At 39.6% G+C, this 12,257-nt stretch overlaps 2 protein-coding genes across 4 annotated transcripts in view; one reads left to right on the forward strand and one right to left on the reverse strand.

The window, feature by feature from the left end:
• The window catches only part of LOC128207591 (putative defense protein 2), a 35,512-nt gene extending 26,655 nt beyond the window's left edge, over window positions 1-8,857 (reverse strand). The window contains exon 1 of one of the 2 annotated variants that reach the window (XM_052910627.1): window positions 8,302-8,857. In XM_052910627.1, coding sequence (XP_052766587.1) covers window positions 8,302-8,477 — 176 coding nt within the window. In that variant the 5' untranslated portion in view covers window positions 8,478-8,857. The remainder of the gene's footprint in view (window positions 1-8,301) is intronic. The other variant, XM_052910628.1, reaches the window with a different exon arrangement.
• Window positions 1-12,257, forward strand: part of LOC128208948 (sodium/potassium/calcium exchanger 4-like) — a 49,083-nt gene that overhangs the window by 9,588 nt on the left and 27,238 nt on the right. The window lies entirely within an intron of this gene.

A 12,257-nucleotide genomic window follows, 5' to 3' on the forward strand; every position in this document is an offset into this window, starting at 1 on the left:
ATAACTTATAGCATTTACTACTAAGTGTGTATTGTTACAACCCATAGACACCACACTACTGCTCTGCCACTGACAAGATTACTTCCGGAGGTACGCCGTTTATGGAGAACTAGCACATTTTAAGACTACGGTACAAATATAGACTTGTGTTTCATTACTAAATTTGGTAATTATAGCCGTAACAAAGAATATTGGTTGTGTATGGTCATTGGTATCCAGCCAACACGTGGTGGATAGCGGAATCAATGTGAAACGTACTACCTGATTTTGTAATTATAGCCATAACAAAGTCATTAGTTTTGTATGTATCAATGTCCATAAATCCATTGACTTTCCCTGAAGTGAAATGCCGCCGATAATCCCACGATTGTATTGATATGTGCGATTCCTTATTCCATGAAAAACTAATTTAGAAAGAAAGAAAAAAAAATCTTCCAATAAATGTAATTGATTGTATTTGTTTGATGTCCTTTTCACTGGTCAGAACGGAATAAAAAATGGTTTATTGAATGCAGAAACATAAGCACAACTTCAATGACGACGAAAACTCCGCAGACGATGGAAGACGAAACCTCTGCCGACGATGGAAGACGAAACCTCCGCCGACGATGGAAGACGAAACCTCCGCCGACGACGGAAGACCATTATACCGCGGCGGATCAAGCCTCAACAGACGAGCGAAAGTTTGAGATTAAGTGAAAATTATTATATTTAAAAAAGTTCATCGAATACGAATGTCGAGGCGAAAAAACAACCAGGCGAAAGATGATTTATTTATAAATACTGTTTTACTTATATTAATTTAATTGAAACCAGAAGTCGCATTAAATCACGCGCAAGTTCTCAATCTTACTTTATGGAGTGGTTGATTACAGTAAGTTCAGCCATGGATTTGGACTTGAGACAAGACATAGACAAGTACGTCTACAACTAGAAGGGCAAGCCGATTACTGGAACAACCGGCTGAATTAACAAAATACTAATGTTTTATCAAAGATATGGAGAAGTCTTTTAATCAATAGAAATTTGTTATTACAGGTTCATTCTTCAAGACTGCAGAAAATTGGCTTTCTTTAATCCACAACGTATAATTTAAATTCGATAGGGAATTTACAAAGACTTTAATCTGGCTGAATGAGAAGATCTGTTTGCCCTTTTCGTGCATGGGAGTAACGGGCCAAAGGAGAGTCCCCGACTGTCACCAGCAAATGCTGATCAAACGGAGTTTCGCGCTTTCAAGTATTCGTCCGTGTATTGCTATCTTGTCTGTTGTGTGTTTGTAGCGTCTTAAGTGCCATGTGAGCTAGAGCCCGGTCGAGTACTCGTATAACTCGTTTAACCTTACAGCGAACACTTGGCCCAAATATCACGAAAATGCTTACAAAAGAGTTGTCCCAACTGCGAGCATTATTCAAATATTCTATGTAATGTTAAACGGGGGGGGGGGGATTTATTCTGGTTGTTTTCAATTCTTATTTATATTCGTCATAAATGCGCTTTTTATGCGGCTTTCCGTCAGCAGGAATACTAGAGACAAACAAATATCCCAATGAATGTAATAGGCTGTTCAAACCTATTCGGTGCCCTGGTCAGTACTAAAGCAATCTAATCATGCCGCAGTACAAGTAAACTTTGTTTATTATTTATCATTCTTATTCATATAAACAAATATAGATGGTAGAGAAAGTCATTCGAGGTTATACGTATGTTCCATGACCGCGAGTGTAAAATAGGTTCATTTGAACCCGAGTGTTTTGTGGAAACGAATTTTTGGATCTACTTAACTGAGGTAGGAGAAAACAATATACCCCATGCTCACTTTCTGAAGTGGGTGATTGCAGCTATTCCGGGTTACTTGAGGGCCCAAGATCACTCGCAGAAGTGGGTTTTTGCTGCCGTAATTCGGGTACACTAGAGCGTCCAAGCTCAATCGCTGAAGTGGGTTATTGCAGCCATGCAGTGAATCTCGAGCGCAAAAGCTCAATCGCTGAAGTGGGTGATTGCAGCCATGCAGTGAATCTCGAGCGCAAAAGCTCAATCGCTGAAGTGGGTGATTGCAGCCATACAGTGAATCTAGAGTGTCAAAGCTCAATCGCTGAAGTGGGTTATTGCAGCCATGCAGTGAATCTCGAGTGTCAAAGCTCAATCGCTGAAGTGGGTTATTGCAGCCATGCAGTGAATCTCGAGTGTCAAAGCTCAATCGCTGAAGTGGGTGATTGCAGCCATGCAGTGAATCTAGAGTGTCAAAGCTCAATCGCTGAAGTGGGTGATTGCAGCCATGCAGTGAATCTAGAGTGTCAAAGCTCAATCGCTGAAGTGGGTTATTGCAGCCATGCAGTGAATCTCGAGTGTCAAAGCTCAATCGCTGAAGTGGGTTATTGCAGCCATGCAGTGAATCTCGAGTGTCAAAGCTCAATCGCTGAAGTGGGTGATTGCAGCCATACAAGGTAACTCGAGGGACCAAGCTCAATCGCTGAAGTGGCTGATTGCAGCCATGCGGGGTAACTCGAGGGACCAAGCTCACTCACTGAAGTGGCTGATTGCAACCATGCGTGGTATCTCAAACGCCAACGCTAACTCGCTGAGGTGGGTGATTGCAGTAATGTGGGGTATCTCAAACGCCAGCGCTCACTCGCTGAAGTGGGTGCTTGCACAATGTGGGGTATCTCAAACGCCAGCGCTCACTCGCTGAAGTGGGTGATTGCAGCCATGCGGAGTATCTCAAACGCCAACGCTCACTCGCTGAAGTGGGTGATTGCAGCAATGTGGGGTATCTCAAACGCCAGCGCTCACTCGCTGAAGTGGGTGATTGCAGCCATGCGGGGTATCTCAAACGCCAGCGCTCACTCGCTGAGGTGGGTGATTGCAGCAATGCGGGGTATCTCGAATGCCAACGCTCACTCGCTGAAGTGGTTGATTGCAGCAATGCGGGGTATCTCAAACGCCAACGCTAACTCGCTGAGGTGGGTGATTGCAGCAATGCGGGGTATCTCAAACGCCAACGCTCACTCGCTGAAGTGGATGATTGCAGCCATGCGGGGTATCTCAAACGCCAGCGCTCACTCGCTGAGGTGGGTGATTGCAGCCATGCGGGGTATCTCAAACGCCAACGCTCACTCGCTGAAGTGGGTGATTGCAGCAATGCGGGGTATCTCAAACGCCAGCGCTCACTCGCTGAAGTGGGTGATTGCAGCCATGCGGGGTATCTCAAACGCCAACGCTCACTCGCTGAAGTGGGTGATTGCAGCAATGCGGGGTATCTCAAACGCCAGCGCTCACTCGCTGAGGTGGGTGATTGCAGCCATGCGGGGTATCTCAAACGCCAACGCTCACTCGCTGAAGTGGGTGATTGCAGCAATGCGGGGTATCTCAAACGCCAGCGCTCACTCGCTGAAGTGGGTGATTGCAGCCATACGGGGTATCTCAAACGCCAACGCTCACTCGCTGAGGTGGGTGATTGCAGCCATGCGGGGTATCTCAAACGCCAGCGCTCACTCGCTGAAGTGGGTGATTGCAGCCATGCGGGGTATCTCGAACGCCAGCGCTCACTCGCTGAAGTGGTTGATTGAAGCCATGTAGTGAATCTCAAACGCCAAAGTTTACTTCTGTAGTGGTTGATTGTGGTGATTGCAGACATTCAGGATAACATGAACACCCAAATTCACTCTCTGAAGTGGGTGATTGCAGCCATTTAGGTAACTTGAGTGTCCATGCTCCTTCTCGGAAGTGGGTTATTTCATGGTATCTCGAGCGCCTTAGCTCAATCGCTGAAGTTGATAATAACAGACATTCGAGGTATCTCTAGCGCCCAAGCTCCCGCGCTGAAGTGGATTATTGAAGCAATTCTGGGCAACTCGATGGCCCAAGCTCACCCTCTGAAGTGGGTGATTGTAGTCATTCGGGGTAGCTCGAGCGCCAAAGCTCACTCGCTGTAGTTGATTATTACAGACATTCGAGGTATCTCGAGCGCCCAAGCTCCCGCGCTGAAGTGGATTATTGAAGCCATTCCGGGCAACTCGATGGCCCAAGCTCACCCTCTGAAGTGGGTGATTGTAGTCATTCGGGGTAGCTCGAGCGCCAAAGCTCACTCGCTTTAGTTGATTATTACAGACATTCGGGGTAGCTCGAGCGCCAAAGCTCACTCGCTTTAGTTGATTATTACAGACATTCGAGGTAGCTCGAGCGCCCAAACTCCCGCGCTGAAGTGGATTATTGAAGCCATTCGGGGCAACTCGAGCGCCCAAGCTCCCTAGCTGAAGTGGATTATTGAAGCCATTCGGGGCAACTCGAGCGCCCAAGCTCTCTAGCTGAAGTGGATTATTGAAGCCATTCTTGGCAACTCGAGCGCCCAAGCTCTCTCGCTGAAGTGGATTATTGAAGCCATTCGGGGCAACTCGAGCGCCCAAGCTCCCTCGCTGAAGTGGATTATTGAAGCCATTCGGGGCAACTCGAGCGCCCATGCTCCCTCGCTGAAGTGGATTATTGAAGCCATTCGGGGCAACTCGAGCGCCCAAGCTCCCTCGCTGAAGTGGATTATTGAAGCCATTCGGGGCAATTCGAGCGCCCAGGCTCACTCGCTGAAGTGGACTATTGAAGCCATTCGGAGCGCCCAAGCTACCTTGCTGAAGTGGGTATTAAGCCCACTCTCTGTGGTGGTTGATTGCAGTCATTGGTGATTTAATCATAGGTCTTAGACATGTTCGTCCAACTGAAATTATAAGGCGATTAGTGAAGTGACAAAGTACTCAATTTCACTGATATATGTCAGATATCGAGAAATACTCCAGTTGATATAGATGCTAAAATAGTCTGGCTTTATTTCACCCGACAAAAATAACATCGACGTCAATAACATTTTACAGCGATAAAACGCCGTTATAGTTCGTTCAGAGGTATTCAAAAGAGGTTGCTTTTATTGAAATATGAATCCAATTGAAAGGAAGGAAGCGCGATAGGAGAGTACATATATGTAATTGCTCTGTTTTTATAGTGGTGAACTTACCATTGCTTTTACATTACCATTGGTATTCCGGGGACGATATGGAAGCAATACCAGAATATGTGTGGGACGCACCATGCGTAACTTATTGTGAGATACGAGTATTTGGAAAACAGGAACAGCAACAAGTCATGCAGATTTCCTATGAAATGCCCAAAATACAACTACTTAAACTAGGCCATTTACTTGAAATGTCTACGAAAATCAAGGTACATGGGTTATGGGAAAGATAACTATTGTCGCTTTGCTTTTTCGTAGAAATTATTTTTACGGCAACATTATATTTGAGCAATTGTTTTAAATCGTCCAATTTACCTCTTTTCTGGTATGATGTGGGAGCAGTGTTGCATCCAAACGGTATCCTTCAGACTGATTCATAATAAATTAGGAAAGGTCTCAAGGCTACTGTACATGCTATTTATTTAACATTGATTTCACTTTTCATCCGTCGAATGTGTCTGAGTTTTTGCCTTGAGTGACAACCAAGTAGTTACCTGCATCTGTTACCATGGTGATGCATGAATGGAATTGCAGAATCTCGTGAGAACAATGTCACATCCAATTTATATTCACGTCTTGTTCAATACAGTAATGGTGTACCAGCTCGACATTCAAAACATCTGTTGAGAGAGCAAGGCATTTATCTTTTAAATGTCAAATGTCGTTTGTGAAGCCAACATGACATTTCATTTTTCTAATGTCGAGTGTCGCTTGTCGAAATTCATGTTTTAATATAACAATTACAATAACAGGTAGAGGTCACTGATTCACAACACTGGTCTCAAATACTGCCTCGGATGACCTAAAATTGATCGTAAAAATAACTGTTGTCTTTAAAAGCAATTTCTATAAAACTGAACCATTATAAAAAAATCATTACACTGAAACGGATTGGCTTTCAAACAATTTCGTTACCAGTCTTGGAGACATTTCAAGGAAAGTTGTGAACGTTAGGCTGATCTTCATATCCCTACTTGAGACGACACATCGAACTATCTTTCGTGAATTGTAGTTTTAAGTAGTTTTACTTGGTCATTCTATGACGGAGCCTGTATGACTAATTTTATGATATAACCGTTTTACCAAATACTAGTTTCACACAATTATTGTAAAAGTGATTTATGGATGGTCTAACATTTATTCTAATGGTGTGCAGATTAAGTAATGAATCTGCTTGTTTGAAGTTTGTTCAACAAACACAATCGACATTTAACATTGGCTCTGGAAACGACAATCAAAAAGTAAATGCGTTTCTGGCATGAAAACTTCATACTTCATTCAAACACGACAAACGACATTCAAGAACATAAGTGTCGTGCTGGCACAACAAAATATATTCAACAAACGGTCCATGGAGAACTTATCCCAATGAATGTAATTGATTGAATTCACGGACTGCCAGATGGTCTGTGATGTCTTGGTCGCAATGTCACGTAAATACTCAATTCAATTTACCATACAACATCAAAAGTTAAAATCGAATATGTTTTATCTCGTTTAATAATCGCATTCCCTCAAAGAATATGTGTATAAAAATCTTTGGCCCAAAGAATAATTATTTTACAGTAAAACAATGTAATACTGATTGGTTTTTAGCAATCACTTAAGGGCAGTCCATTAATTTAGCTTTTGTTTAAAAAAATGACTAAATGGTGTAAGACAAAACAGTAGTTGTATGTCGCTATGTTCATCTTGAATAATGAAAACAAACGCTGCAAATCGAAGCTAAAACTGCTGATCCTCGTCTCCACACTATGTGGTAAATACTTGTTTTAAAAATCTATGTTTTCAAACTAATGCGACAAAGTACATGTTACACGAACGGATTGATTACAGTCAGCCGAGATTTATTCAAGAGTTTAAGTCTTAGACAAGTACGTCTACAACCAAAAGGGTTAACAGCTTACTAGAATGACAAGCTTAAGTGGCAAAACATTATTTTTACGGGAACGTGTTACCGAAGATATCTTGAAATTGTTAATTAGATATGAAATTGCTGCAATTTGACTAGTTTCGGTGGGAAATCGGCGATGGCGTGTTTATTGATGCTATTCTTAGACGACTCAAACTCTTTTTACTGTTTTCAAAGAGCATTTCGCGCTTCCATATGCTTCATCCATGCTTGGTTATTTTGCCTGTGTGTGTTTTTGTTGTTGTTGTTTGCATCTTTGTGGTCGTTTGGGCTTATCACTGTCATGGTAAGTGTTTTGGCGCGTGTGAGGTTGTGTACTCAAAAACTGGTTTTAAACCCCAGTGAACCACTGTATCGCAGATCTGTACAGGGTGGTAATTCCACCATTCTAAAGAGATAATAAGTCTTTAAAGCGATGCAAGTCTGACATTTTATTTTGGGACAGAACTTGAAGAGGAATGAGTTCACACATTCTTTGCGCACATACAGTAATAATAAATACAATTGGTTAAAAATGTGTGTGTGCGTTTGTGTCCCTAATTCATTGTCGTTTGGACACTTACATTGTGCCGCAAAAAGGCTTTATTTTTTAATTTTCTACTACTGGACTTGTACCTGGAGTTTAGTGTATCCAACCTATACCGAAACAACTGTGTGTCGTTCCATGAGTTCTGCCACTGGTACAAAAATTCTGGAGGAACGCCGTGTTCGGAGATAAATATAAACTCTTAAGACAACATGCTACAAATATAAACTATTTTAATGATTTGCCGGGTTTACTTGACTTTGGGTATCCAACTGATGTGTGGGCTGCTATAACGAAATAACTGTTGGTCGTTCCATGAGTTCTGCCACTGGTACAAAAATTCTGGAGGAACGCCGTGTTCGGAGATAAATACAAACTATTAAGACAACATGCTACAAATATAAACTATTTTAATGATTTGCCGGGTTTACTTGACTTTGGGTATTCAACTGATGTGTGGGCTGCTATAACGAAATAACTGTTGGTCGTTCCATGAGTTCTGCAACTGGTACAGTTATTCTGGAGGAACGCCGTTCGGAGAAATTATTAAGTCTTAAGACAACATGCTACGGATATAAACTGTTTTATCGATTTATTGCGTTTGCATGGCCATTGGTATGCAACTGATGTGTGGGTTGCTCTCCCGGAACAACTGTGGGGCGTTAAGAACGATCGTGTAAGACTAGCATTTGATTTACTAAAGGAAAAGTCAGGTCTCATGCAAGTAAAAACGTGAACTGCATCACAGCCTATCTTGCATAAATGCACATTATTATAAGGTAATATTTGTTTGGAATGGCAATGTGTCGGATTAATTGTTCTATCGATGTTCAAATTAAGTACGATTTGATTTAAAAAGCATACCCTTTTATAGTCCAGTGTCTGAAATCTTTGTTACGAGTCACATTCAAGGAGTACCTCCATACATGGTGTGGTGATTGTGATATCGCGTTACGTCGAACCCAAACGTTACACTTCAGCTCGGATGTGTTCGTTTTGAAATACGAGTTGAGTGGTAAACATATTTTGAAACCAAACATTACACCATGTTTTTAACCAAGATTCCAGTGACAGGTGATCTAAGTTTCTGTATAATTACCAACTTGAGCTGGATAGCGTGTCCATAAATACATTCATTTTCCACGACCTTCCCAGGCACCAAGAAATGTTGCCGCTAATCCCACATAGAGATTGATATGTACACTTCCTTATTCCATGGAGACCTTATCTAGAAATAAAACAAATCTCCCAATGAATGTAATTAATTGTATTCACAGGCTGTCCTAGACTGTTTGATGTCCTGGTCAGTACCTTGGGAATCTAATCATGTCGCATTACAAGAAAAAAACTCGTTGATTCTTTATCATTCTAATTTAATCAAACTAAAAACGTACGAGATAGAAAGCTATTTCCCGTCACTCGAGCGCTCCGGCTGATCCAGAAGTGGTAGATGATTCAATCATAAGTTTAAGTGTGCATCTTATCCTTTTAATTGAATGACAAATTAAAGTGACAATGCACTCATTATTAGTTTTATTACATAAGATATAAAACACCCGTCTGCACAAACTAATGTAGATGCTACAATTAGGATAACTCTTTAAATATAGCTGAAATTAGTTGAGAAATGAAATTTATAAATACCTTACCACGGCGCTTCATGCGGTATCTTTGTGTTCTTTATCGTGGTGGAGAAAGGAGTAATCTGCACGGGAGTTTTTTTGTTGTTATTCTTAAATACCCATTATTACCAAGAAGAGTTTGAGTGAATTACTCGCTCTAAGACACAATGTTACAAGACAACCCCGTGTTTTATTGCTTAATTTTGACACCATGCGAAACAATTAGTCGCTGCTAGGTCGTTTTCATCAGTTTTTGGACTTATTCTTGAAGAAAATAAAAAATAATTAAAAAATAATTAACACAAGGCTGTGTCACGAGTTGCTCGTATTTTATGTGAGCAAATTTTGCCTTGAAATAAGTATCCTGTCGTTTGAAGATTACTTCTCTAGCTTGGAATTTCTGAGACTTGGTCATTTATAGTACGAAATTATTTCTTCATTGATGTATGTTTTCTTATGCAGCAAATAGATTATTTGATAAAATAACTAACACTACGTTTTTCAAATAGGCCAACATGACTAGTGATCAAATTAATGAAATGTGTCAAGGATTATATACATATGTAAAACTGCGATCGCTCGATGACACAGGGGACCGAGCCAAAACCTCGAGAGAACCGATGTTTCGAACGACCCGAATTTCAATTTTCCAGTCTGTTATGAAAATGAAATATCTTTCAGTGTATTTAAAGTTTGAAGTCGTCAAACCTACGAACCTCAAACCTACTGTTTACTAAGACACCGACTATTTGTTTCCTTGTGGAAATCGTTCATATGTTCGAAGGCTGTTGTAAACTAAATGTACACTAAATGTAAATTGCAAAAGAAATAACAATAAATGAATAAATAAATAGAAACGTTTATTTTAACAAAAAGCACATTTTCGTAACAAGCAACATTTAAATATGACAGTACATAGTATGTTAGTATAGTCAGATTTAAGTTTCACAAAATCAAGGGTTGTTGATTGGAGCATCTTGTCGGTTTCGCGAAACTGGTCAATCGATATGGTAGTGTTTTATTTATAATTTCATTACTCATTTACATTTCTCTCAGGCTGGTGTCTCTGATGCACAATCTTGTAAAAAAAGAGTAACGATAACCGAATTCTTTGAATGTAATATAGGATTGAGACACCAGGAGATACGTCAAGCGTGGCCATTTTTGCAAAGTTTATTGAGGATCTATAGACGATGATAGGGCAGAGATGTGGTTCCGGAATATTTATTACAAACGAAATTAATTACATTTTATGTCTGATGTTCGCCGATGGTGTTAGCTGAAACAGTGAACAAATTGCAACAACATTTAAATGTTAATGCGCAATTGTGTGCAAATACTGGCATGGAAGTTGATTTAGACGAAACCGAAATAATCGTATTCAGAAATAGCGGACCGTTAAGAAACTATAAAAAATGTTTTTTAAGTGGCATTAAATGAACACTGTATATTTCTATAAATACATGGGGTTACTTCATACTCCCCAATTACCGTGGAGAGCAGCGCATGATAAATGCCCAAGCACAAAGGGCATTTTTGTTTCAATATATAGCTATAAGGAACATTTTTTAGGCATTCCAAACAAAATAATTATTTTATTTTTTTGATAGAATGGGTAAGCCAATTTTGTGTTATGTGTCGCAGATTCGGGGCTATAAATAAATTGATACCATAGATACAGTTCAAAATAGTTTTGGCAAGAGACACATGTATGTTTAAAGAACTTCTAGTACATGTATAACTGGGGGAATGTGGACGTCTTCCTCTGTGTGTTACTTACTTCGTTAATTGAATCAAATATTGGTGTAAGCTATTAAGCATAGATACCCTAAATTTTGGGGATTTTCCAAAAGGTTACCAATTGAAGGATACAAACTCCATTCATAAAATATGTACTCTCGATTAAAACAATAACACAAAACGACTTTGTATATGCAGAGACCGGCAGACTAGATCTTATGTCGCATTGCATTATTAATTTTATTAAATACTGCTTTAACGTTTTAAGTATGCCGAATGATAATTGTGCAAGCATCCTCTTCAATGTAATGCTAGGCGATGTTGTATAATTTACAAATTAAACCAACTTGGTTGTACATGTAAAAGACTATGTTGAGTAAAATGGGGTTTATCACGAGTGACCTGCGCAAAGAGTTGGTGATTATTAAAGTATTATGTCATTTATGAAGCAAAGGTTACGAGACGCTTATGTTTAAAATGTAAACAGTAGATTGGCAGTCTCTTCAAGAGCATTTATTTTCAGAAACTTTGCTAATTTTGAATTCAACCCCAACCTTAAGTGCGTTAATGTACAGAAATTCAGAATTGCTTTAAGCTGATTGAAATTATCGTCCTATCGGCTAAGTATAGAAGCTGGTAGATGGAATTATAGATTTGGAACAAAGAATTTCCCCACATTGTATGTCTTAGGAGACAAATTTCATTGTTTTCTTGAAAACAGCCTACATACAAAAATCAGATCTAAATATATTCCACAATTCAATCGTACTCATTATAACATATACGAAAACTCTGAAAACGTTGAAAGGCTATGACGTGACAAGCGTGATTTTACTTGTTTTACAATTATGTCCACAGGCATTAAATGCGAAACCAAAAACTATTCTGAGTAGCCCCAAAATGTAACCGATAAGTGCCTACATATCCACAAGAATAAGTAAAGTAAATTGATGATTTTTTAATACAATAAAAACAGTAACTAATTTACAAGGATATATGTGTATGACTCTCGCTTACATCTCGCAAGTTTATTGCTGGTGTAAAGTTAATTGAATGAAACCCGGTATTGGCTGAGGACGTTCTAACTATTTGTAGTAGTTAAAATAAGACAAGGCATTTTAGTCAACACATTTTCATTTTCTGCGCAATTATCTATAATTATCTATTTACCACGGTTCTTCACCAAGATTTATTTAATATTATCCGGTTTGCTTTCGAGTTTACATTCACGTCGCAATCTTATGAACGCAATTTAAAAAATAGTCTTCTAATTCGCCATATTATTGAATACGGAAAGTATTGGTTTGTTAAAGAATCTTTCTTTCTTCTTGTATAAACTTTAAAGCATTTACCCAGAAAGGAGTTCATCACTTTGCAAACATGATTTATTAAATGCTTAAATACCAACTGTAAAATGGTTACATTATATTATTTCTAAAAAAGAATCTTAATAGTTCG

Source organism: Mya arenaria, chromosome 11 (assembly GCF_026914265.1).
Source record: "Mya arenaria isolate MELC-2E11 chromosome 11, ASM2691426v1".
In the NCBI taxonomy this organism is placed as follows: Eukaryota; Metazoa; Mollusca; class Bivalvia; order Myida; family Myidae; genus Mya; species Mya arenaria.